Source organism: Lonchura striata, chromosome 1A, assembly GCF_050655825.1.
Source record: "Lonchura striata isolate lonStrDom1 chromosome 1A, ASM5065582v1, whole genome shotgun sequence".
NCBI classification, from domain to species: domain Eukaryota; kingdom Metazoa; phylum Chordata; class Aves; order Passeriformes; family Estrildidae; genus Lonchura; species Lonchura striata.
The window spans coordinates 15,877,728-15,904,195 of record NC_140741.1 but is presented as its reverse complement, the minus strand read 5'-3'; the positions used below and the strand labels follow the sequence as shown (position 1 = coordinate 15,904,195).

The 26,468-nt window shown below is 48.1% G+C and overlaps 2 protein-coding genes across 5 annotated transcripts in view; one reads left to right on the top strand and one right to left on the bottom strand.

The window, feature by feature from the left end:
• Positions 1-26,468, top strand: part of CACNA2D4 (calcium voltage-gated channel auxiliary subunit alpha2delta 4) — a 124,966-nt gene that overhangs the window by 71,948 nt on the left and 26,550 nt on the right. Inside the window, exon 27 of one of the 2 annotated variants that reach the window (XM_085568505.1) lies at positions 20,858-22,981. The exons of the other annotated variant lie outside the window; for it this stretch is intronic. Within the exon in view, the coding sequence (XP_085424631.1) occupies positions 20,858-20,892 (35 nt within the window). The 3' untranslated portion in view covers positions 20,893-22,981. Of the gene's footprint in view, positions 1-20,857; positions 22,982-26,468 lie in introns of those variants that run through there. 2 annotated transcript variants of the gene reach the window in all.
• LRTM2 (leucine rich repeat transmembrane protein 2) lies at positions 1,603-24,723 on the bottom strand. Of its 3 annotated transcripts, XM_021535033.3 has the most exons (5): positions 24,034-24,171; positions 13,465-13,604; positions 11,848-12,009; positions 7,413-8,003; positions 1,603-5,925 (listed from the first exon to the last, which is right to left on the bottom strand). In XM_021535033.3, exons 3-5 carry the CDS (start codon positions 11,912-11,914, stop codon positions 5,471-5,473), a joined length of 1,113 nt encoding a protein of 370 aa, XP_021390708.1. In that variant the 5' UTR covers positions 11,915-12,009; positions 13,465-13,604; positions 24,034-24,171; the 3' UTR covers positions 1,603-5,470. The 3 variants fall into 3 exon arrangements, with proteins under 3 accessions (XP_021390708.1, XP_021390709.1, XP_085424643.1); XM_021535034.3 differs by lacking the exon at positions 13,465-13,604 and having other exon boundaries at positions 24,034-24,723; XM_085568517.1 differs by lacking the exons at positions 13,465-13,604; positions 24,034-24,171 and adding an exon at positions 12,527-13,419.

Below are 26,468 nucleotides of genomic sequence, written 5' to 3'. Positions count from 1 at the left end.
GTTGGCTGCTTTTCCCCCATTCTCTAAAGGGAGAAGAGCTGTGAGGATGCTGCCTTGTCCCCAGGTTTCCAGGGCTGCGACAGATGTAGAGTGCACCCCAGAATGATGCAGGAAATGTTTATTTACTCACATTTCAATCTGTAACCATATTCATTTTTGAATGCTTGTTGTATTTCCAATTATTCTTGGAGAGAAGTCTTTTTGGCCCTCAGAAATCCTGTGCTAGGACTTGTATTGATCTGGTTGGAGGATAGAAGCTGACCCTCTGACCCATATTTCCAATCAGTGCTAGCCCTTCAAGCTAGCACAGTGGGCTGCTTATGGACAAGATACTGAGGAGGAATCCTATTTTATATATTTTACCTGTTACATGTACAGAATTACATGGTTATTATATAGGGTGTTATATGTGTGCATGAGTAGGTGTGTAAACAGGACAAATACATTGGTCAATATCAAATACTAATCAAATTGTAATAAATAATTGCAGAAAATCACAGCCTGCTCCCAGACAGTTAATGAACTGAAAAAGTCTAGAGTCATCAGATGAGTGTGTCGGGTTTGCTTTTTTTCTGCTCTGTGTTTCTGGTATCATATGAACTGCTGAGTAGTATCTGTGTGTACTGCTCTACCTACCTGGCAAAATGAGATTAAACTATGTGTCATAGACACCATGCTATTAAACAATAGTGGTGATTCTCCTGCAGCAAATACCTTTTTAGCAGAACAGATGCCTCAGCTGTGAGCAGATTAAGAGTAGCTGGGTTCTGCTCCCAGTTTATCTCTGAAGATCAGACTGAGCCCAGCAGGGTGACTGAGGATAGCAGTGTGAGCAGTGGCACAAGGGTCTGCTTGTGGTGGGGTTTAACATCCTTCACGGTTCCACATGCGTCAGGATGAGCTTATTCTTACAGCAAGGGAATGTGATGAATTTTGTATGCTTAGCACTGAAAGTGGCCAAGTGGGGAATTTAAACTTCTTAGCTGTGTGTGATAGACCTAGCCAGGGAACAGCTGGTAGAGAGACTCTGTTAGCTCTAGGGGTAGCAGCTTGTGTACTTGGGGGTGCAATAGGATTAGATAGCAATTTCCATCTATTTTGAAATAACCTTGCTCAAGAGGGTCAGGAATCTGGAGATGCAGGAACCCATAGCTCCCTATTTGTTACATTATGTTCTAATTAAAAAAAAAAAAAAAAAAGCTTTTGGAATCAAATTTGACCTGAATATAACTCCATTGGCTCCTGCATTCTTACACTAGGGATTAATTTGGCCCTTTCTACTTTTATGTAATGAGCTGACTGCCACAGTATCTTATCCTTGTTATACAATCACCCTTGTCTGTCTGTGTCCCTGGAGCATTCTGTGTGTGTGTTTCTAGATCTAGGGTCTCACCTTCACTTACTGTGTGTTTAGTCCTGACTTACACTGATATAGTGTGTGTCTGTGCACACTCACTCCAACTTGTGTACAGACAAGAATATATCTGTGGGAATTGAGGGACTTTCTCTGTTGGCTGACTGTGTCCCTGGGGTGTTTGCTTCTGCAGGGGATAGGGAAAGAGTGAATGGTATTATCAGAGATCTCATTTAAACAAGAAGGCGCATAGGAAAATACATTCTTTATTATTATTCTGTAACAACAAGCCAGAAATATAATATACCTTTAAAAATTTTCTGTCTCATGCCAAAGAAACCTCCATTCAATCATTTTAGAAAATCTTGTTGCTCTCCCTCAAACAGTAACAAAAAAGGAAAAGAAATTGCAAGTGCCATCTGTTCCCTGCAAGGGATGTGCCTACCTGTCCCTACAGGTGTGGGGAAGGGGAGAGGGGGGAACAGGAGGGCCCTGCCAGCCCTACATTGCCCTGGCATGTGTTGGACCTGCTGGCCCCAGAAGACCCTTTCCTGAGGGCAGGCACCTGCATGTGTCATGGGAGCAGCTGCCTGCAGCAGAGGGTGCATCCAGGGGGATTCCCCCCATGCCCAGCCAAGCCTGTAGGGACAACAGGAGCTGCTGTCCCCACACACCAGAGGAACCCATTGGCTGGGCACACAAGGAGCACTGGGTCTCATTCAGTATCCCGTAGAGCTTTGTTTCTCCCTGCTCAGGATTCTGTGCTCTCTGCAGTGCCTGTGGGCAGTGCAGCAGCACAATCATACCAGGGCAGCCTGATTTCCAGGTGTGCTGGGTAATGGAAACAGAGCCTGTTTGCAAACAGTGCCATGAAGAGGGCACTTCCCAGTGAGCCCAGTTACTCTGCTCTGCATGCAAAAGGACAGGTCCTCATACTGCCAAACAGAGTATTTGCTTTCCAGAGGGACTCCTCATAGCCAGCCTTCGTGTTTCCCAGCAACATTCAGTTCTCCCCTTTCCTGTCTTCTCCTTTCCTGGGTGGGTCTCTAAACATAGCAGTCCCTTGTCTAGGGTTGAGATAAATCCAGACTTTCCGCTGTATAAATTAAAACAAAAAAAGGAAAGGATGGGCAAGGTCATCACCAGCCCTACAACACAGGATATAGAAAATATTATTAGCAACAAAGAAAAATTGGTCAGGGCAGGAGGAGGTCACAGGGAAGGTGCAGAGAAAGGAGGATTTCACACCCTCAACCCCTGCATTGTCCCCTACCTTCTTCCCATTCATTTCACCTCTAGTCTATTCCCTTAGAAACAGTCTCTCTCTTATCTCACACACGCACACACACACACACATACACATACACACACACGCACACGCACACACACATATATAGATCCCATTTGTCTTGTGCAATATGTCACCATTATTTGATGCAAGTAAAATATAGATCTATAAATATACCGCTCTGACTCAAGTCCCATTTCAAGTATGATTGCGGAGTCCAGTATGGTAAAGGGAGAGGTTCCCCTGAGAGGGAGGTTGGGGAGAGGTTTGGATCCAGCAGGCAGAGTCTGGCTTGCTGGGAGTGTGGAACAGCAAAACACGCATACGGAGTCTGCAGTGCACCAGTTCTGCCCTTCAGAGCGGGCTACGCTTGGAGCAGATGGGATGGTTGGAGTGGCTGTACAGTGCATGGGGGAAGAGTCCTTCCTCCTCACATTTCACAGCCCCCCTCCTTTGCTTCCTCTTTCCCACAGTGTGATGGAAGCGGGGGGAAAGCGTGTGTGCACACTGGTGGGCGGGCTGACTGCTTCTCCAGTTCTTCATGGCAGCCTGGTCTTCTGCTTCCCTGAAGAACATCCTCCTCTGCCCCATGCATCCCCGTGATGAAGGGAAGTCATGCTAAAACAGTCCAGAGCACCCTTTTTCCTTGGCTCTGGTGAACCTGGGTAGACCAGGAGGGATCAAAGCCACTCTAGGCTTTGATCAATGATGTTGTGTGCTCCCGAATCAGTACAGCCACCTCTCTGGGACCAGAAGGAGTGAGGAGCCAGTGTGCATTGCTTCCACAGGGATCCAGTCACAGCAAGCAGGAGGACTGTGAGATGTCCGACGGCAGTGGGATTCAGATGGAGCAGATGGAAGAGGTGATGTGACCTGGTAGGATCCACCTGCAGCGCATGCAGGGCTCTGAACACAGGTTGCTAGTGAAACACCCTACAAAGCTGGGCTGGCTGCCAGCTTGTTTCCTGATGGCAGGGATCACACCATCCACAGGCACTGTGGATGCACAACCTCCGGTGTCATCTTCCTCGCCCAGGAATACCCACTGTGACGGGTTAGAGCAGGTTACCATGGCAATGTGTGCTCTCCCCTGGAGACAGCATTTTATCCCACTTCCAGTGATACAAAATGAGTCCTTATGTTGAGTTCCTTTCATTTTTTTTTTTCCCTCTCACTTTTTTTTTTTTTTTTCCCCTGTCAGGTCAGAATGAGCTAAGACTAATAGGAGGCACTGCAATCTGAGGGTTTTAAAATCTGGATGGGGGAAGTCACCCTACGTGACAGTGGCAGTGTGCACAGCTGTTTGTGTGGGCACACTCAGGTGCTGCTGTGGGCGTCATTGGACACCCCAGTGATGGTGAAGGGAGTGCATGTGTGCTCTGCTGCCTTCCATGCCAGACCCTTCCTGAGCTCTCTCACGTGTGCCACACTGTGCTCCAGGTTCCAGCCTTCACCTCAAGACCCTCCATAACTCTGCATACTCTTTTTGGTCACCCTGGCTGCATCACCCTGTTCCACACACCATACTGGCCCCTGTGCCAGCCATGGCAGCTCCTGGGTTGTGTGACTTCTTCCCCTGACACCTACTCACACTACTCATCATGATGGCTTATGCTCCTGGTAAGCCACCTCCTCCTCTAGTCTTTCCTGATGACCCACTTCTAATCTGCCAATCAAACATTTCTAAATGGAGGCTTCATATCCTTACCCCCTCCATTTATTAGAGAAGACATAAAATAGATAAGAACACACCTTTTTTTTTTTTTTTTTTTTTTCATGCCGTGTACTTATTTCCACAGACTGGTGCTATAATCTCAATAACTTTGCCTCTCTCCATCCTCTTCTGCCAGTTCCCACTGGCTCTGCACTATGGCTGAGATGTTTTTGTTACTCCTCAGTGGCGTGTGCATGTTTTTTGTCTGAAGCAGAAGGTGATACGCAATACTATGATCAGGGTAAGGTAAAGTGGCTGGATGTATTCATGGCTGCATGCAGTGGGTAGGTCAGCATGGGCATGAGTGATAGATGTGCAGGTGGGGTGCTTGGATGCCTGGAACTGGGACTGGCTCTGTGTGTGCCTGTTGGGATCAGAATGAGTCAGTGTGTGTGTGTACAGGAGGATGACTGTGCCTGTGCACCTGCAGCAGCTGATGTGTGTGTCAGCTCAAAGGTTTGGACTTGGCCAGGAGCAAAAAGAGGGACACTGTGCTCCCTGGCAGTGTGTTAGGGTGATACAGATATCTTTCCACTTCTAAAAGTGAGAAGGGAAATCTACCACTGACTGTTGCCCTACCATAGGGACCTTGCCTCCCTTCTGATGTAATCTTGGTAGCACTGATTTATAGGGTAGGCAGCAACTTTGTGCTGCCACACAACAGCAGTGACCTAATAGTGAGGCATGAACACTTCTGGTGTCCTGCTTCCCACATAAGGTTTCACACAGCTGCTCTCTGTTTGCAGAGAACTCTTGGCAGGACACAGGATGACTCGGGACCGAAGCTGAGAGGATGACAGGGTCCCAGAAGGTGCCAGCTGCCTTTGCAGCAGGCATGTGAGGGAAGCTCTGTGCAAGGGCATGAGGCACAGCAAGCACTCGAGGTCTGACTCTACTTTATTTGTCTGGGAGGGCCCAAGGATGAAAGGGCACAAAATGGGCCTGGGGCAAAGGAAAAGAAATTGAGCCCTGACCCCCCAGAAGCATGTTGCACTACTTGGGTGAGTGGAGCAATAGCACAGTCTGTCTGGGAAGTTGTATTTTGGGAGGACCCCATGCTTGACTGCTCTCAGGTACCTTTTTTCATCGCTGTCCCTTCCTTCCTAGAACAGTTTCATGCCACAGAAGAGATTTGTTTTTGTTCTTCATGTTCGCCTTCTGTGTCACCCATGAGTGGCTGCCTCTTCTTCAGCTCCCGGTGGTACTTGGCCATGAGGGAGGCATAGATGCAACCATAGGCAGCTGCCACCACCATCATGATGCAAACAATGCCACAAACCACCCCTGCAATGATCACAGTGCCAATAGCTCGGCGCACGCTCACAGGCCTGTACCGCTGTTTCTGAGGGCATCCCACACTGGGCTCCACTTCTGTTTCTGGGCCTGATTTAGATTTGGAAGGAGCAGGGCTTCCTTTAGTGCAAGGTGGGCCAGTATTGTCCAGCACTGTAGAACTGTTCTCATCATCCAGCTGGGAGCAGTAGTTGAACATCTCCATGGGCACCATCCGCATGTCTTTTCCTTTCAGCTCTTTGGGCAAGGTGCAGGCCAGCTGGTCGATTTTCCCACCTGTTCCAATACAGATAACAGGAGTCAATCACAGCTCCACACCCACACAGAAACAGCAGGGTTAGATCCTCAGCTGGGTTAAGATCATGGGCCTCCATTCACATCTGCTAAAGTATTTTCCCTGCAGGAACTTCAGCCATGTCAGCTGGCCAGTATGCCTTTGCCTAGGTTGGGTTTGACACTAGAGCTCCTGATGCATATCTGAGTAGGCCAAGACATAAAAGCCCCCTGAAACCATTTAAGTGAGTCTCATACTGTTTAGTGAGTTATGTAAGTCTCAGAAGAACCACTTAGGAAAATATAAATTAAAGCAAAAATATAGGACCAGGCTGTACCTTTAAAAAAACAACAGATACACATCCTATCTTCTGATAGTTAATCCATCTCTGTGAAAATACAGACAGATGTTGAAACAAATGCTTGAGTGAGTTTGAGCAATTTACTTGGAAGTGAAGGAAAAAAAGCAAAGTTATGTCTCCGTGCTTTCTGTTGACTTTATGATAGGGTAGTCAAGAAAAAAGAACAAATCAGAAAAAAAGTGCAAAGTGGCACTCGTATGCTTGTTTGATTCTGCTCACACAAATGCATATTTCAGACTGCAGTGTAACCATAGGCAGAGATAATCTCCTTGCAGCATAGCTGTGATCAGCAGGGATGTGACAGCTGACTGTTGCTATCCGCATGATTTGAGACCCTTTCCTACTCGTTGGTTCCAGAAACAGAAGGTCAGGCCTTCAATCCTCACTCCTGTAAAATGTGCCAACTTTCTTGGAGTTGCAGCTCCTGAAAGCATGTCATCCCATCAGCATTCCTGATAAGTGACATGTACCTTTCTAGTCTTCTGTGTTTCAAGGAAAATCTGGAAATGCAAACTTGTCAAAAACTGCTCAATTTGAAATGATGATTTCATAGCCAGCCCGACTTGGGGCCTGGGTTGTTAATTTGTGCTGTAGGTTGTGTTCTCCAATATGGGTTGCAGTGTTTCTCCTAAGTGTCACTGTTTCCTAAGGTTCTTTTTTTTTTTTTTTTTTTTTTGGCAGCAAACCTGATGCTTTACAGCCAAATCTGACTTTTATTCTCTCAGCTTAAGAAAGAGAATAGAATGGTCAAGTGTGAAAAGCATTTCTTCTTTTTAGGCAGAAAGACTAGGGTGAATTCATAATCCTAAAATTTTAATTTTACTTGAGGAAAGTTCTTTCTTCTCTCAAGATTGAAAAAAAAACAGGTAATAGTTCAGATTAGAAACAAAACAAGGAAATAGGAGATCTAGGGCTTCTGGGGACTTCACAGACTGTCAGTGTTGCTACATGAAGGTGCAGTGGCACTAAATTGTAGCAGGGTCCTCATGCTCTTTGGCTGAGACCTGTCCATCAGGTCAGCCTCACCTGCCAGTTGTGTCTGCTCCTGTTTCTTCCCTGCCTGCCTTTTGCTTGCTTTTCCTGGAAGACCAGCACTCCTCCACCTGCCTCCCGCACGCGAGCACCTACCTCGGTAGGAGAACCACTCCATCCAGTGCTTGAAGTCTCGGAGGTTGCAGTCGCATTCCCAGGGGTTATCCCCAACCTGGAGCTGCTGCAGGCTGGTTAGAGGCTCAAAGGTCACCCTGTCCAGGCTCTGCAGGCGGTTGGACCTGAGGGAGAGGGAGCGGAGAGCAGGCAGGTCGTCAAAGATGCCTGAAGGAATCTGGGCCAAGCCGTTGATGGAGAGATCCAGCTGGCGCAGCAGGGCCGTGTGTTGTAGCAGGTCCTTGTCCAAGGCCCGGATGCTGTTGTTCCTCAGCTGGAGCTCTGTGAGGTTCCCCAGGTCACTGAAGATGTTCTGCGGGAGCTGGTCCAAGAAGTTGTTGGATAGATCCAACCTCTGTAGTGCAGAGAGGTTGGAAAACACTGCTCCTGGCAGGATGCTGAGTTTGTTGTTGAGAAAGAGGAAGGTCCTGGTGTTTGTGGGGATGTCTGAGGGAATGGAAGAGAGGCCCAAGCCACTACAGTCCACTTCCAGGTTGCCGCTGTTACACTTGCAGGAGGAAGGACAAGCAAAGAAGGACTCAGCAGCGCATAATGAGAGCCAGCAGCCAAGCACTGGAAGGTGGAAAGCAGGGAAGGAAGAGGGCACAGATTAGATCAGTGTTTTCCCATCCTCACCCACCACCAGCTACAACACAACCCTCACAGCAGGGCTCTTCACTGCAATGCCCTGCAGTGTAAAGAGTTTCCTTTACTGCTGGCCTGCATCCTGACAGCATGACTTTCCTCGTAGCCTGTTTTTTTAGGAACAAGCAAGTAAATATCCTTCCAGTTTCACAACAAAGTTTGGGACTTTGTTTGGGATGCACTGTTTGCAAACAGTGCATCCCAGCAGACTCTGCCAATGGATACTGGAGGACTGGTACCTGGCAGAGGAGAATGGAGCAGAGAATAGTGGGAGGTGTCAACTCTGGCAAAGGACAGCTCTTTCTAAACAGTCAGGGTAGAGACAGGAGGGACCAAGTATATTTAAAATGTTCCAATTTTTCAGAAACAGATATATTATTAAAAAGCTTTTAAGAAAAATGAAAATAAAACAATCTACATTTCAGTTGTGCTCCTGCAGTTTGAATCCTAATATTTGTGACTGATAAGACTGAGATCTAAGACTCTAAATCGGGGCATCATTTACTTATCACATTCACAGTGATATGAGGCTTGTGTCCACTTTTTAATTAATTACATTACATTACAAAGGGATGACCAAGACAATGGCTAAAAAGTAACAAGAAGTCCTTAAATCACTGGACACCTGGTATTTGCCATTGCTCTCAAAACAGTTTCCGAATCCCAGAGCAACAGCCCCAAATGTATCTCTGAGTGGCCAGTGACCACCCCCATCTAGAGGTACAGATCCAGCAATTGTTCTTACTAAGAACTTTCAGACACCTTCTGGACTAGAGTCTTATGCAAATCATGGGGCGACCCCTAGATCATGGTTACCAGCTGGGCAGACAACAGACATGCAAAGAACAGTTGACACCACATCTGACCAAAATGGCCCACAAGGGAACAAGCCAAAGAGGTGTACGCTGGTAACTGACAAAAGCAGTGTCAGGAAAAGGGTTAACACACACACCCTTTCTCCTACACTATCTCAAGGATGGACAAATCACAAATCAGCATTTTTTGGAGCTGCTGTGGATTCCAGACATGGGTCCCAATCCTGCCAGTGGCAGCAGGGCACAAGTTGCCAACCTTCCCTGGGAGCCAGTGGCTTTTCAAACTCTCGTTTTTGTGACAAAGAAGCGTTATCAGCAAGAAAGCAAGCTTTGTGCCTCTTGTCATTAGAGGAGTGGGAGTTATGTTTAAGCATACTATGTAAAACATTTGCATCCCTCATCTTAGTTCCTTTTGTGGAATTGAGATCACACAATGAATTCCACTATTCTTCAATGTGGGAAGCAAATTCAGCTCTCTCAGAGTTTTTAAGGTGACAAGTTTGAGCATTTGATTAAAACTGAAGCAGGTTTGTCTGTACATCATGCCTGTCCTCTCCCTTTCTCATTTTTCTTCAGAGAAGGCAGTCACTTGGGCTGGTAGAGTCTTTTTAGGGGTGAATGGTATGCATTGATTGTCTTGCCTTCCTGAACTAGCAGTCAGGTTCTTTCGTCCTGCTTTTCTTCAAAGAAGCAACAAGCAGCTGTTTTACTTCTTAATCCTAAAGGAATTGTAAAAAGAGAGGGAGCCAGAGGAAACCCATAGTGTGGAGAAGCTCTGCCTGGAGCAGCTTTGCAGTCAGCTGTGCTCTTTCTCTCTTCCTTTGTGCCACTCTCTAGAGTTTAATCTGACCCACAGCCCATTTCTTTATAGCAACTTTGCTTCTGTCAGCATTATGCCTTCATACTCTAACCCTGTCATCCTGCACAGGGCAAGTTTTGTGTTCCCAGTGATCTTTGTGAGAACTGGCAGATTTGTGGACTGGTAGTCTAAAGAGAACTATCCCATTTGAATCCTAAGCTGTATGACTTTATTAAGGACAAAGGAATAAATGTTCAGAGATAATATATCAATTCTCTCTTATTTCGTATGCCTTTTGGAATTCTTCAATAATTTTTTACTATCTTGCAGTTGAGATCTCAGGTATACATCAGCGCAGGCCATGCCAATAAATGTGCTCTTTTAAGGAGAATTATGGATCCTTATGGAGAAATATAAGACAGATCTTTACCCAGACCACCTCTGTGCTTTCTTGTCATGCAGAGGCTGGAGCCCACAACAGAAATTGCCATGAAAATAGATCATAGCCTATGGACTATAGCAGTACAGGTACTGACTGGCTGGCTGATATTTAATTCTGTTCAGAATATGTCACACTTTTGTTGTAGGGAGAGAATTGAAAGAATAGGAGCTAGAGTGGGGAAGGGAAAGAGCAATGAGTCATTCAAGTGACCCCATATTTTCCTGGATACTTAACAAAAGCCCAGTATTAATAATAGATTGGCAGCTGTGATGATGAGATAACAGCTGCTTTGTACACCAAGAAAGGCAAGAGCAGCTCATGTGTAATGCTATCCAGGTGGCATTCTGCTCAGTGCTTATCTCTCAGAATGCCTGGCCGCCTGTGGCGCCGACTGGGTGGCTGTGGGGTTCCACCAGTGTGTATGCTGGCAGTGGCTGGCAGGAACAGCCTCAGGCAGCTGGCTGTGGTTATGTTCAGGAAGTGGATTTATGCCAAGCTTCTGCAGCCATGTAGGATATGCCAAAAATGTCTTGTTGTTATCCATATATTACTGTATGCTTTTGGAAATATTTTACTAAAACCATACAGAAAAGAGATCTCGTTTTCATTTCCCTGCAAGAAGTGCATCCATGAGGATGTGAGCTGAGGCCAGGGAATTCACTGTGTTGGTTTAAGATGCAGCTCTACAGGAAAGAGAGGCAAGGAAGCAATAGACAGAACTTGAAGCTGTCTTCCAGCCCTACAGAAGGATGGATAGTAAGTGTTTTTGTGTTTAGGGAAGATCAAGTTACTTCATGGGGTATTTGGTGACTCTAGTAGGTGGCAGAAAGATGATCCAGGTATATCACATTAAGTCAAGACTCAGTAGCTTTCATTATAAATAATTTACACAGTCTAGTCTGTGAGGATGGATTACAAAGATGTTTGTTTTCTGGAGAAGGAAGTATTTCCCCCAGCTTCTTACAGCTGTAGCTTCAAATGTGACCAGAAGGACTGGAACAAGGGAAACCACAGATCTACTTGGTGCCTGGGCATGCAGTAGTGAGGGTTGCTCTCTAAGTGTCCCCTTTATTCTGCTGTGGTCTCCAGATACTTCTCTGAGATGCAGATAAATTCCCAAACCCCCACATCACCCTAGCAGTGCCTGCTCTGCACTCAGGGTTCCCGTAGCAGCTGCCCCAGCCCACTGGGAATATGCACAGGCTGAACGTTTACTATTTAATTTGAAAGAGAGCTTCTTTATTTACTCCTTGATTTTCACTACATGTGGCAGTGCCCAGTAGGAGAATTCTGCCTTCATGTCCTGCATTTCCCTCTAAAATCTGTTATGACTTTTGCTGTGAAGAGGTTTGCTCAGTAGCCTGTGTAAAACCCCAAGCACAGAGAGGAGCCTGCAGCTCACAGGGTAGTGATTTGAGAAATGTTCAGGGTGGATCTTTGTGCAATGGTGTCTGTCGTGCTGTTTCTCACCTGCCAGGCCCACTGGAATTCAGAAGCAATCATCACTCGCTGTCCCACTTTAAGCCCATCTTCAGCTTTAGAATATCACTCTCCCTCCCAGCTAGCCTGGCCTCTAAAGGAATCAGGAATTAGTTCAAACATCTCCATTCTTAGCTGTCCCTCTCCCCTGTTCTTAACCCTGATGTGACCCATTTTCTTCCCATTCCCTTGACAAACAGGAATATTGTAGTTGGTACCTGAGCAGGCATTACTTACGACAAGCCTCCTGCCACCTCATGAGGAACCTGCTCCTCCACGGGTGGCCAGCACTTGTAGGCAGCATCGTGGTCTTCTCCAGCGTGTCTTCACATCCAACAGCCAGCCTGGCACAGGGCCCCAGAGGGAGAAGGAATGACCTTGTAGCCTGCCTGCCAGGTCCTGTAGAGGGAAAGCAGAGCCGAGCAGATGAGATTCACTTCCCTGGATGCAGCACACAGGGCTGAGCCGAGTGCTGTCCTTTCCCCTCCCCAATTAGTGTTTTGCCTTTGAGGCATCAGTTCTGTTTTGGAGGAGAAATGGAGGGTGTTTCAGGAGGCGTAGTGTGTTGAAGGCACAACATTAATTCATTTGGAACCTCACAGTGCAGAAATAAAACCTGATTCACCTAAGAGCCAGAGAGAAGTTTGTGCTTGAATAGCCTGCTATGGTAGCTACATTAGCTTCACTCTCAAGGTTAATATGATGAATTGCTAAGGTGACCCTGCCAGGGCAGCAGACTCTGGCTCATTCCTGTCGCCTCTACGCAGGCTGGTGCCACCTGTGCATCCTCTGCCTGACGCACGGCTCAGGCTGGCTGAGATCTGGTCACCAGCGGCTGCCAAGCTGCTTCTCTCCTCGCTCCTCCTCTCCCCACTCCACACCCGTGCCCTCACCCCCCCCGTGCCGTATTCCCTACCAGCACTTCCTGTCTGTTTTAAGGTAAAATGGATGTGGTGACTAGAGCAGCACAGCTTCAGCTTGGGGATTTCCCACTGCAGCAACTGCAGGAGCTGAAGAGCGAGCGAGCCTCGGAGGAGAAGGAAGGAGCTGAGGCGGGGGAGACTGAGTGGGAGTGTTGAAAAGAGAGGAATTGCATCTTAATTAGTTGAAGGAAAAATCCTCAGTCTAATTAGAAACCCAAAGACCATAAAACTCTCCCCTGACAGTAAGTGACTGACAACAGGTTTCAACTTCCCTCCTGCTTCCCTTTTGGATACAAGGAGGCAGGAAAAATGAAAACACCACAAACCCTTCTGTCCCCCTGTGTACTCTCTGATGTGCCACCCACAGTCACAGCAGCAGTTAGATGGTCACATTTCAACTAGAGTACAGAAATAAGCCATCCTCCATCCCCTCTGAGGGGCTCTGACAACATCCACGGCAGCTATTTTAGCTGGGTGCTGCACTGCCACCAGGACACTCTCCCCACACATGTGCCAGGTGCCTACCCTCCCCCAGGCTCCCAGACTGATTTATTTTATATGGGAATATAAACCACCAGGAAATATTAAAATTAGCATCTTGATGAAAATGACGAGCAGGTTCAGTACCTAGGCTAGCACATTTGCAAGGCTATTTAGATTGTTTACCTAAATGCCAGTGCACCAAATACCTCTCATAGTACAGAAACCAATTCAGCCTTCATCTGCTGCAGCTCCCCACTTCCCAGTCTGAGCTGGAGCCCTTTCTCTGCAGTTCCCACTGAAGGAGAAGCTGCAACAAATAGCTGTCCTCATTTGGAGCTTGCGCTCGACCTGACCGAGGAGACTTTCAACCTCCCCCACAGAAACGTCTCCCACCCCTGAAGTCTCCTGTCCATATGGAAAAGGGGGATGAAAAGCTGCAGGCACTTACCTGGAGGGGTTCTGCCTGCAGCCACTTCCACCCGACTGCCCGGACACTGCCCAATTACAGCCTCTTCCTTCCCTCTCCCTTCTTGACTTTCACTCCCCAGCAGCAGGCTTTCCGTGTGCTCTATTTAACTCCCTCCAGCACTGGAATAAACGGCAGAGTTAAGCTGACAGCCACAAAGCCTTATCTGCCTGCTGGATAGCGCCAGTCGATCAGCTCCAAATCCTGTTGCCAAATGATCATGTCCTTGCTCTCAGCATCAGGGGCAGCCGCCTGCCATGCTCTGCCTTTCCCTCTTCCCCACCTTCACTCCATCTAACTTTGTCAGGGTTATAGATAGCTCTGTTCCTTGTGCTCTTGCCTTTTGGCTCTGTTTTGTAACACCCCATCTGTATCAGCTGGCTTTGTTCCAACTAGGGGGGCTAAGCAATTAAAAAAAAAAAAAAAAACACAAAAAAACCCAAAACAAAACCATCTTCCTTGGGTGCTTTATGACACGGTTTCCCTCTGCTGTGTCCACTCAGCCCAGGCCCCCACTCAGGCCATGCATGCCTCTCCCACCATGCTCTGTGAAATTCATCCAAGCTGTCCCCAAGAAACAATGGGGACCGAGGGCAGGGTAGGCACACCTGAGCATGAGCATGGGGACAGGGTCAGAGTTTCCACCCTGCTCCTTCTGCTCCAGCAGGGCAAGTCCAGCTCTAGCACTCATTTCTGGTACCTCACGGGTACCAGTTCTAATCTCCCTCAGGCAGCACCAAGGCTCAAGCAGAGAGTGCAGGGTGGGAGGAGCAGCCATATATAAATAAGCCTTTTCCCTATGTTTAGAATTTATTACAGTGCATAGTGATTAACACCTGTTCAGGCTTTAATGTCAGTCTCCTGCACTGCAACATTCACTGAGATGGAAGGGCCTTGATAAACCCAAGATTATTTTAAAGCATGTCACATATATGCCACACTCCCCACTCCATAGATAGCAGCCACCCTGTGTGCACTCATACATGTGTTTCCAAGACTTAAAAGCAGCTACCTTCATGTATAAATGCACAGTCACCAACCTAGCTTACATTTACAAATGTGTGCACGGAGCTGGGCTTGCACATGTTCCAGGGACTCTTCTGTAACCCTTATTTATTAACCTCCATATCTTCCACAAAGCTGCCTGCTTCTCCAAGCATACCATATGCCCAGGTGGCAGAGAAGTAGATTTGGAATACATAGACATTCTTGGCTGCTGAAAAGTGAGGGTCAATGAGCTTCTGCATTTGTGCCTTGAAGAAGTATGTTCATGGGGAAATTTTAATTCCAAAGATCCAGGAAAAAAAAAAAACAGTTTCTCCTACGCATCTACTGCCCATAAGAACATTATACCCTTAGTGATTAATATTCCACAGTCAGGAGAGAGCAAGGAGGCAGAGAGGATTTTTAAGAGTTTCTTTTTTAAAGGTTTCCTTTGACTTGTCTTGAATTCTGACTTAATTAGCAATTTTCTTGTGGCCCAAGAGATGCCTTCTGCTCTGCAGAACACCAGGCCAACTGCACCCACTGCCAGTGCAGCACTGGGAGCGTGTAATCTTGGGGCAGATAGCACCTGCCCACACCTCCAGCTTCTCCAAAGCAGCACCAGATGTGTCTGGCTGCTTTCAGCCTGACAGACAGGGATTTTTCCAGCAGTGAGCACTGCATCAGACCTAGGAGTGCTCCCTGTATGTCCCCACCTCAACAAGAGAGGCACCGTGCCATCTGTTCTGAGCTTGCCTGGCATTGCTTGGGTTTGAGGGCTCAAGGCTGGTCAGCATTGCTGGAGCTCTGAATGCTCTGAAGTCACCCAAGGGCTCCACAAACCAGGCATTTGTCTTTCTCATGGGCTTTCTAGATGGTTCCTTCTCTCTAGAGCAACATGTCAGCTGAATGCCCTGTTATCCATGTGGCACAGTGGCCAGAGCTTTCTTCTATGTGCTTGGAGTTGAATGTCTTTCCACATTCTTGAGAAAACAGGGTTGCCTGTGGGGCTGGTGATGGCCTTTTCCTATTACTGTTTCAAATAGGACAGCAAAAGACAACTTTTTTAGTTTCAGCTCAAAGCAACAAAATGAAATCATCTGTTTCTGGCCCATGGGCTCCAGTGGCCAAAAATACACCGAGCTGAAGTGCCACTTGGACATTTGGCCTGCTGTCAGGCTCTAGAGGACTCTCTAATGAGGATTCCCCTAATTAGACTGAACAGCAAACCTTACTGGGGGATGCAGAGGGGATTATAATGACTCCACAGCACTTGCCAGGGCCTAAAAGCTACAGCAGGCACTATCCCTGCCTGGTGCTTACTCCTCTGTGCCCAGACACCAGTAATGTTTGCAGCATCACTCCAAAGCCCTAGCTGCTATGGGAAGGGTCCCAAGGAGCATGCTGGAAGAGAAGGGAGGGTTTCAGTTTACTGTATGCACAAACTGGCTTAGTAACTCTTCCCAATTCTGTGTCACCTTCTATCCAAAGCGTTCCATGTGCTCTATGAATGGCTCTTACCGTAGCTGCCAGGTGGTGTTATTTTGTGTTTAATGACCCCCAGAAGTAAGGCTGAGGTAAGAGCCAGTAGTGCTTCTGCTCTGGGAAGGTAGATAAATCTATCCCATTCTCCAAACATCAGCACTGGGGCTAGAGACAACAGGGGACTGTCACTAGGATGAGACACTGTCAAAAACAGAGCCTAGCAGCCTCTGTCTCTGATTATCTCTCCAAGTCCCTTGCACTAACCCTTGGATCATGGCTGAGGGATCAGACTCCATCAACAGCTTGGCTTATGAGCACTGGCAGGGCATGTGGGTGACCTATATTACAGAAGGGTAGGTAGCAGAGACTGCAACAGATGCCAGCAATAAATTATCAGAAAGTATGCACAGACTTTCATCCCTCCCCCACACACTCCTTCATGGCAAAGTCCCTTTCCCCTTTCCACTGCTGAATTGCTTTAGCCTTTATCAGAAAAGCAGCAGCATGAGGGAGGGCATGGAGATCTCTTTAAGGAGATTATCTTCTTTCTTTCCCCTTTCCTTGTTGTTTTTAGGATTCATGTTTTATTGCTATCACCCCATAATGGAGGGGGACAGTGGTGGCCCAGCATTTAGTGACTAACACATGTTGTTCTGTGCATATCCCTTCACCTGCCCTTGGCAGGGCAAATGGCAGCAGAGACACATAATCTGTGTGGCCTGACTAGCACACCACAAGTGGCTTTAGATAGCATGGAGACCTCACCCCTTCAGGTCCCCCAACAGACCTGTTAGTTGTGCAAATTTTCGATCCCAAGAGGTCACGTTGTCCCAATGGGAGCCTTTCTTTGTCATCTCTTTGGAATGCAAAAACACTCAGAGGTGGCAGAGAAGCTCAGCAATGCTGTAGAAACATCCAGTGTGTGTCACTACTCCAGTGAGCTTCCAAGCTAAAGAGCTGGGGTCTTCATTTGCAGCACTTGCTGATTTATTAACACATGTGTTCAAGATCCAGCAGTGTTGTGCTGTCACAATCAACGGAAAGCACATTTTAAATTCATATGAGAAACCCAGCTGCAGAAGAAATAGTGCCCTCTGACTTGTAGTGATCAATCACAGCTAAGAGAAACACCTCATACAGAAAGCTGTAAAGCAAGTAGAAAAAGTGTAAAACCCACATGGTCTTGTAAGGGACTCTGCCACATTCCTGGCCTGATATGAATAAAAACCTCACCCTGTTCTCTGTGATGTGAAAAGGTCAAAAACTTCTGATTTTTGGATTGGCACTGTAGGCACCTCTGAAATGCAAATGTGTCAATGGTAAAAAAATGTTTCCTCCCCAGGGCCCTCCAAGAAAGATAACTTTATCCCTATTTTATGGAAGGGTAAACTGTGATGCAGGTAAAACTGGCTGCTGATTTTGGCTGGCTGAAATTTCAGCTGCCTTGCTTTTGATACTTCATCATTAGTCCACATCAGTTCCCCAGTCGCTCAGGATTTTCAAAGCTGACCTGTCAAGTGCAGCGTTTGCACTTGGGGTTGTAAATACTGTCCTGTCCTGCAAAGAGTATTTGTAGGCCTTACCAAAGTTACACAGAAGATAATATTTTTGGCCAGGTTTTCCCGAAGTTTCCTGTCAGGCCTGTGGCAAAAACAGGAGAGAAGCCAATTTTCTTGATTCTTCATTCCATATCTTAAGCAGAAAACATTATTTACATCCCAAGCCTCCCTGACCAATGCACAATAATGAGACTGGAGGAACTGGAAATACCAAGGGCATAAAGCCTCAGCAAATCCTATGAGAAATACAGAGCATAGGAAGGGGAGACAGGGAGGGTAGCACTGCTGGAAAAGACCCAGATTGCTGTGGAGATGTGGAATTCCTCAGGAAGCTGTGGAAGCAGGTGGAGAGAGCGAGATATCCAGCCAGGAGTGACAGGAAAGTCCCAGCACAGTGAAAGTGTGGCATATGGAGGAGGCCCAGAGCAGCAGCAGGAGGAGAGCTGAGGGGGCAGTTGACAGGAAGAAATCCAGCCATGTGTGTGCCAGCATCTTCTCCACGTATTACGGAATGCGACAGACCACGTGCATGTTTCCTCCCTGCAGAGCGGAGGCAGCTGAGAAGGGAAGCGGGTGAGGGAGTGGGAGAGGGGCTCAGAAGAGGGACACGTGAGCTGACTACCCAGTTTCCTCCTCTTTTTCTTGCCACAGGGTGATGTTTTTGTTCTTCTCACACTGTTGGCAAAAATTGGTAACCAAGTGAGATGTGGAGGGGGGTTCTGCATGAAGGTTGAGATAACATTTTCTGATCCAGCCGGGAACAGTTGGCTGTGGGTGGTGGCTTGTCACCAGCCCTGCCAGTTCTAATCCAGATCCCAGTTTTTCTCATTCTCTCAGCTGTGGAGTGAAGAGCCTTCCCTACAACTTTAATTTCCTGCAGGGGTTAATCCCATGGTAAGTGGTAGCTCAGGCCCTTAATCCTTTCACTCAGTCCCTTGACAGAAGGACTGCAGCCACTCCTGCACCTTTCTGCTCCCAGTTCCTCCTCTACACCCCACGAGCATCCTCCAGCTCACTGGCATTTAAAATGCTGCTCCCTGCTTCCTGGCAAGCCTACCCTGGAGGTGTGGTGGGTGGTACAACCAGGAAAAGGTTGCAGGCAGAGAAGACAGCTTGATGGGAGACTCCTGGTTCTCTGGTCCTCATTCCCATCACTACTGTGCTCACAGGTATTTTCTGCACTTCTTGGCTGGATGGTGCCCTGAATCCCACAGTATTCTCTTTCTTGTTTTTATTCAGGTGGTGTTCAAGAAGGAAGGTGTGTATGGGCCCACATTTGTGAAGGATTCTCTGAGGAGTCAAAAATTTTAACATGGCCCAGTACCTTCCCTGGGTCTCTTAGAGTCAAAGGATGCAGCAGATCTTTAAGAAGGAAGGTGACAGCCTGTCTGAGATAAGAGATACATTTACATGAATAGAGTAGTAGATGGAGGTGCATCAATTTAGCAGCAAGATAGGAAAATGTAAGTTTTTAATCAATATAAGCTCTGCCCCTGGCACGCTAGGCTAGATTTCTGTTGAACAACATGACCAGACTGCCAAATCTAGGGGCTTCCAGATCAATATCAACAGACCCCAGTCTTATGGGGGGGTCAAGGCACTTCAGCCATGAGCCTTTTCTCCTTGTGGTTTCTCATTCCAAAAATGAGGCAAGTTTTTGCAAGCCTGAGTGATCCCTTGCACACAAAATGCCCCACGCTTGCTTGTTTCCTATCATTCATTTCTGCATTAGCCCAAAAACTGGTTTTGCTTTTTTCATTGCCTGCCTTTTGAAATATGCTGGGCCTTTGTGCTCACTGGCCTTCCTTATGCTTGACTCTTGCTACTCTTTCTCATGGTGAAGAAGCCAGCATAGTGAAGAACTGCAGCCACCAAGGCTGCTCTCCCTTTTCCTCACTCCCTCATTGACTGTGCTTCCCTGGGTGCCAGGCTCCCAAAATGAGCTGCAAGGGTAGTGGCTTGTCACTTTGGCAGCTGGAGCAGGAGGAGAGAGATGATGTAGAAAACACTGGAAAAATGGAAGAACTTAACTAAGGTGTCACAAGACTGTGCCCTGGGCATGTCCAGAGGGGCAGGGACCATCCAGGCCTGCACAGTGGTGGGGCACAGCACAAGACGCTGGCAGTAAAAATCCACTCAGCTCTTATCATAAGGGGATCAGCAACCCAGCATGCACATAGCTCCTGAGGAAAGGCTGACTCTCATCATTCCCACACAATGCATTTGTACTGGACTCTGAAGGAGACCTTTTTCTGCCTTGGTGAGTTGCAGAGATCTGTCTCACTTGGTTGCCACTGTGGCACAAGGTTGTTGGTGCTGTCTGTAAGAGCCTGGAGCTGTTCTGATGTCCCTGGAGCTGTTCTGCTGCCCCTTGCCCTCCATCACTTCCCAGAGCATCTGAGAAGGGCAACAGTGCAAAGTCCACACAAACTGCATGGGATCTGGGCTGCTGCCTTCAGCTCCAGAGATGCCTGCGGATCCCTGGGACACATTTATGCTTTTTACAAGCTGGGAACATTGCACATAGCTCAACAAGATGCGGTGACAGCTCTTGCAACCCAGAGCTCCAGCCAGGATCTTTGGATGCATCTGGGTTAGCACACAGATCACAGCCTCATGCTGCAGAGCTTTCTGAGGCTGAGGAAGGTCTAGTTTTCTACAGGATTTGCAGCCACAGAAGAGACACCTTTATGGCAAAGTCACATCCTATCAAAATCACTAGAAGTTGTGTGGAGAGCAGGGCCCACCTTCAGCCCCTCTGTCCCCACACAGGTACCTCACAGCCAAGTCACAGTGGCACCACACCCTGCTTTGGGCAGTGCTGGTACTAGGGAGCCTCACCAGGAGGGGAAAGGCAGCCCAAGAGATGAGTGCCAAGCCAAGTTGCCTTTAACAGCTCACCTCCAGACTCACGGTGAGGTCTTGCTTTTTCATTCCTCGTGTGAGATCATGGTTCCTGGGAAGGAAATCTTCCCAGCCTCCTTGAAGTGAGGAGGAGCATGGTAGCAGGGCATGTCTTCCAAGAAAAACTTCCAAGTTTATCTTGCAGTCACTTGAGAAGTTCTGACTTGTGTGGCTTTGCTGTAAATTTAAGTCTCAGTCATTCCTGCAATGGGTGTGGGGCATTGCAGGGTATATCTCTTGTTTTCCCATTCATGAAAATATAATGAGCAAACTGTTATTTTCATTAAAAGAAAGAAAAAAATGCCATGTGATAAAATAGGCTTGCAAAGCCAAGTAGTTAAATGTGAGCTTACACTTGCCCAGCCTTCATTCAGCCACTTGCATGGATGCAGCACAGCACTGCCTTTGATCTCCCAACCAAGTTCTGTTTCTTTTTTTCACAGGGCCCTGTCCCATACTCAGTGCAAAGGACACATGATACTCAAGCTAACAATGAGGATGTTGTAATAAATCAGGTTGTTTTTATATGGTCAGAATTAAATATTAAACCACAGTTTTGGCAGGATGCCACAGTCTGTACATTCCTAATTTTGTGGGTGCCCAACACGAGACCCTAGGGGCCATTTTGCAGAACTGCTGAACACTCACAGCTGTTTTCCAAAATGCTGCAGCTTAGACAGCAAACTGGTACAATCTTGAGGGCTCAATAGCACTGAGAGCCAAGAAGTCCCAGGCCCTTGTCCTGCACCTGCTGCTCCTTTCCTGTGTGGCTAAAAGGGGAAGTCTCTTTTCCCTTCAAAAGCCAGGAAAACGACCATTCTCTCTTGCCTCATCAGGAGCATAAATTCTGTATCATCAGCTACAAGACAACTGTAGCTGCTAACATCTTCAGAACACCACAAGACAATGAATAGTGATGTATTGCCTGCAGGGGTTGCTTGGCAGGCAGTAAACAAATAAAAGAGACACATATTTTGCAGTACTCAAAAAATAAAAAAAAAAAGGACCCCCTGCTTCACTCCTTGAGCACCATGTAGCCAAGTACCCTGAATGAAGCAGCTCATGCAAATACAGTGTGTGATCCTACCAGTGCAACCCAGTGCAAGTGGCACGCTGCCTCCAGTACCAGTATTTCCTAACTTTCAACTACTTGTTTTTGCAGTATGAATAATATATTTCACATAATCCAACCCCTCATAGATGAAGTAACTTTTCATTCAATCTCTTGAGTCTGGAATTGAACTAGTTTAAAAATGCACATCTTCTTGCTGTTATCATCCCCTCAGGTGCAGAAAGCATTTTTGTGAGCCAGCATTTTGGTAAAACCACAGCAGGAATAGGGTATGTGTGACAAGGTATTTCCCTGCAGCAGGAGGAACATCCCAGAACTCCCACTCCTGCTTCTTTCCAGGGAGAACTGAGCATGTGCCATGGTGTAGCATGCTGAGGCATTACCCAGCTGGCCAGAGCATCCCAGTATGGTCATCTGAGTTATGGTTTGAGCCACCCAGGACTGGGACAGTTGTCAAGCAGTGTAAGCAGCTGCTTGTAACCAAACATGGCAAGTGAAGGAAACTGCCTGCTCTGTCTTTTGACTCAGCAACAGGCAAAAGTCACTGAAGAACTACCCAGAAATGCCCTCCCACGGTTTGAGCCTCTCCTCATCCTGTTCCAGCTTCTGTTGCTCCCTGAATGCTTCTGTCCAGCTATCCTTGTGGCCCTGGGCTGACTCTCACAGCCCTATTGAGACACAGCTCTGCCTTTATCAGGCTTCTCTGGTGCAGAAGAGCCTAGAAAATCCTTTCTGCATCAGGCTTAAAAAAAAAGCCAGAGGACGGGCAGGGAGCTGGATTGACTCTTAAAGATGTCTGAGCTGAGAGTGCACCTTGCTAGCATGTGACATTCACTTTGCTGGAGGAAAGGGTAAAGGTATGATCTGGTATAAAAGTTACATAAGAAAGCTTCCTCCCTTTCTCTTTGCAAACAGCCCCTTTGCTCAGGATTTACCATAATTCCTCCAAGTGGACAGGATGCGCTAACAGAGGCAGCACTGATGTCTGACAGGGAGACAACTCCCGCAAACCTTTCGCTCATGTGGAAAAATTCCCTTGCAAATGTTGTTTGCCCACAGCAGTTAGAGGAAGATCCACCCCTGCTCCCCAACAGATCTGAGCCACAAAGCTCAGAAGAAAAAAGGTCTGCAGTTCTGGAAAGGCTCCCCTTCTCCTCACTGCTAGGAAGGTACCCTGCTTTGGGACAAGCCACTGTGTTTAAGGGTTCCCCTGTCTTTTAAGGGTTTCCTTCTCCTGCAATAGCAGCAGCTCCGGTCCTTCCCCAAATGAGATCTTAATTTCTCTCTCCACACTTGAGTAGCAGGTCAGACTCTCGCAGCAGAGCAGATCCTGCCCACTGCCATTCCCATCAGGGCTGGGCTGGATGTGGCATATTCACATTACCTGACAGTCCACATGGTGGGCTTGGGGCCCAGCTTGGTCATGACCTGGTTGGAGCAACAGCTTCAAACATCCTCTCTCCCCAAATCAGGAGAACTCCAGTTTAACATGTCTCTCTTAATTAGCAGGATATGCAGGGACAGTAATAAACTGGTCAGACAGAAGGAGGAGGACAGGGCAGAATGCCCTGTGTGGGATGTGTGTGTGTGCACGTGTCTGTGCATGTGTATGTATGCAGAAACACACACACAGACACAGACAGGCTAACACTTACATATATATGCTCCTCTCCACAGTGTGCTTCGCCTCGGCTCATTTCGGACCTCGTTCTCACCCTTTCCTCCCAGTCAGGGCTGGAAAAGGCTATGAAGCTTCTCTGTGCTGTGTTTCACCTACCCCCCCCCCCCCCCCCGGCCCCCAGTGCTGTGCCTTCCACCCAAAAGTTCAGAAATCACAGGCTCAGCCTGAGGAGATGCTGAAAGCAACTCGGGACTTATTTTTGGCTCTACTTGTGATTTGGCATCTTTCACTTCATGTCCTGTGGTCATGTCTGCGACCACACACACCCACGCCCTTATACACATACACACACAACCCCGCCAATTCCTAAAGCTGTGCACTGAGTGCTGAACCTCTTCGATTTTAGTCCGTAATTCTCCATTTTAGGTTGTTCTTACTGAGACAGCTGAGTCCAAAATGATAGCCAGGAAAGCCATCACAAGTCAGGAGAGTGGCACCTCTCATGCTGACCCCTCTGAGAGCCCCGAGGAGCAGACAGGAGTCAGGGCTCACCGGGAGCTGCCCGCTCCGGGGTGACCCCAGCACCGAGTTCTCAGCCTCAAAGCTGCGCCGGAGCTGCCTGTGGTGCAAGGAAAGCTGCCGGTGCTATTCTCAGCTGGGAGAAGTTGCTCTCGGCTGCCTGCACTGAAACTGGACTGGAAGCAGTACGAACAAGCTCCGCAGCGGGTTTGCCGTTCGGCCGTAGGGGAGAAAAAATCGCTGCCCCTGAGTCTCGCACAAGGAGCCGTGTGCGCTGAGCTGCCTGGCACGCCGCGCTGCCCCTGCCTGCCACCCCTCCCCGGGGAAGCCGCTTCCTGCGGGCAGCTCCACTCACCTGGCTTAGCCGGGAATGGGGAAAAACGCAAAAGGGAAGCGGCTTTACTTACCTCTGTCAGGCTGGAATGGACCCTCCTGTGAGAATGGCAGCTCTCGCAGCCCTCTGAACCCGGTACAATCCCAAAGCAAATCCAGCAGAAAGTGCCTCTGTTGGCAGCTGGCGGACCCTAGCTGGCAGGAGCCCTCCGTAGCCAGCCGCTGGCCTCGCGTGGAGGGCAGGGGAGCCGCACAGCGAGATGACAGCGTGGGAAAGGGACTGTAATCCTCCGTAAATAATAAATAGGGGGAGAGAGAAAGAGAGAGAGAGGCGGGAGAGGGAGCGACTGTGCGCGGTGAAGTGACAGCTGGGGGTACATCTGCGATGGCAGCAGCACACGCACAGCAACGCGCACAGACAGTGCAGAGGAGTCACCCCGCCAGCAGGCAGGATCTGCTCCCAAACACCCAGAGGAAGGAGCTCGGGAGGTTTTCATTCCTCTCAGTGCATCCTGGAGAAAGGGCTCTCGCTGACAGTCCCTCTCTCTCCTTCATCCCCCCCTTGCTGCCATCCCTCTCCGGGTGCCAGGAGCCGAGGGGCTCGAGGAAGGGTGAGGAGATGCCATGGCGGGAGGAGCTCCCCACAGCCCCTGAGGAGGTAGATTGGTCAGACACAGGTTTCAAGAGAAGGCACCGAGCCGAACAGTTCCTCCCCTCCCTCCATCTCTCCCCTGCTACGCCTGATGACAATAAACTCACAGAGAAAGGCGTCAGGATGAGAGGGGACGAGCGCTGGCTTTTGTGTAGGAGCGAGGCAAGCGGCTGCAGCAATGGGGAGACAGCAGGGGAGAACCCAGTGGGCTTGGGAGAAAGGCACCCCCTTCCCACCAGTGCTCCAGAGATGGTGTTGGGGAGGCAGTGCATCCAAGGGGGAGACAACAGAGAGGTGCCCACGGTGGGCAACACAGCCCTGTGTCTGTTTCCTTAGGGATTATGGGGAAACTTGAGGGTTACTGTTAGAGGGGTAGATGGGACGAGGGGAATGGGTGAAAGATCTACAGTTTGTTCCCCTGAACTTTGGGTGCAGCAGAGAGTGTGTTCAGCCATAGGTAAATGTGTCAGGTGCCGTGACATCCATCAGTGACAAGCATTCCCTGCCCTCCCTGACATTGCCTGCTGGTACAGGGATGCATTAAACAGCCAAATCCAACCTACTACCCCCACTGGGATTTCCTCTGTGCTCTCCCACAGGCTGCTGTAGCCTTCCCCTCCAAAATCAGGCCCCTACCTTGCCTTCCTCCACCTTGATGAGGACCTCAGTAGCTCACATTTTCAAGAATTACTGTTTTGTTGATCTACTTAAACTACCCCTTCTATCAGGTCCAGTATCATAAATAGGTAGATTTGGGCTTTTTGTTCATTTTAATGTGTCTGGAAGTTATCTTTTGAAGTTAAATTTTTAAAGGACTCAAAGTAAAATTTTGAGTTGCTAAATCAAGAGGGAAAATAGGAATATTTCAGAAGTAGGGACTAGAAAATGCAAATGGATGGTATGGGCATGGCTGTTCTGCTGTTCTGGTACTTTCCAGTTGAACAACATAAGGATAATCAAAGAGAGAAGCCAGAGACTGCAGACAGAAAGAGGGGCAAGCAGAGGATGAGCTAATGAAGCAGGCATGCTCAGCAGAGGGATGAACAGGTGGAGGGGAAGGCTGTTCTCTCTACTATAAACAGGAGTGCACAGCTCCAGGGAAGGCCCACTGCAGCCATGGCTTTGCAGGCAGGGTGGGGAGTGGCAAGTGGTGTACAGCTTGGGGTACCATGTCAACACAGTGATGCCTACCTGTGCCAGGTGTTCAGCACCGCTTCTCCTCCTGCTTTATTGCATTGCTGGGCTGCTGCAGTGGCACAAGTTGCTTGCATATGAGTAGAAGTAAAACTGTTAGCCATGGTCTCTCTGGGGTATCTGCAATGGCCATTCATCATTTCATGGACCTCACATCTTCCCACTAATGCTGTATACTCTTTGCCACCAGAGCAAAAAGGCTGATTAACAATCAGTTGTTCTTTGGAACACAGAGGAGTTTATTCCAGTTTTTTCCCTCTCACTTGAGCTATAGCATCATCCTTATCTCAGACTGGATCACTGCTTTCCTCCTTTCTCCTTGACCTCACCAACAGTGTGAAGACACACAGATGACTATTTGTTACTAGCCTGCTTCTCCTCAGCTCCCATGTCTTACTCAGGTCACCCAAATGTGTGACAGTTGCTCACAGTTCTTGCCAGTAGCTGCCACTTTCTGACCCTGACACTGGCCACAGGTCTGACCCCCCAGGTTTTCTTCTTCATTGTGTTGTAGGCAGCTCTGTCCAGGCTAGGTTTGTGCTACTTATGCCTCCTGGGCAGAAGCAAGGATTTACAACCAGGGACTAAGACCTCTCTGAAGAGCAATTTGAGGAGAGGTGTTCCCAGTAGCAAAAACACAAGCCACTGACTAAGTCTGCATTA

Bases quoted from the DNA above. Each gene is read 5' to 3' on its own strand.
- LRTM2 (XM_021535034.3), bottom strand. From the start codon at position 11,914: ATGCTGCCTACAAGTGCTGGCCACCCGTGGAGGAGCAGGTTCCTCATG. The intron at 8,004-11,847 runs GTAAGTAATGCC...TCCACCTTCCAG, and splicing joins GAGGTGGCAGGAGGCTTGTC to TGCTTGGCTGCTGGCTCTCA. The intron at 5,926-7,412 runs GTAGGTGCTCGC...GTATTGGAACAG, and splicing joins GGAGTGGTTCTCCTACCGAG to GTGGGAAAATCGACCAGCTG.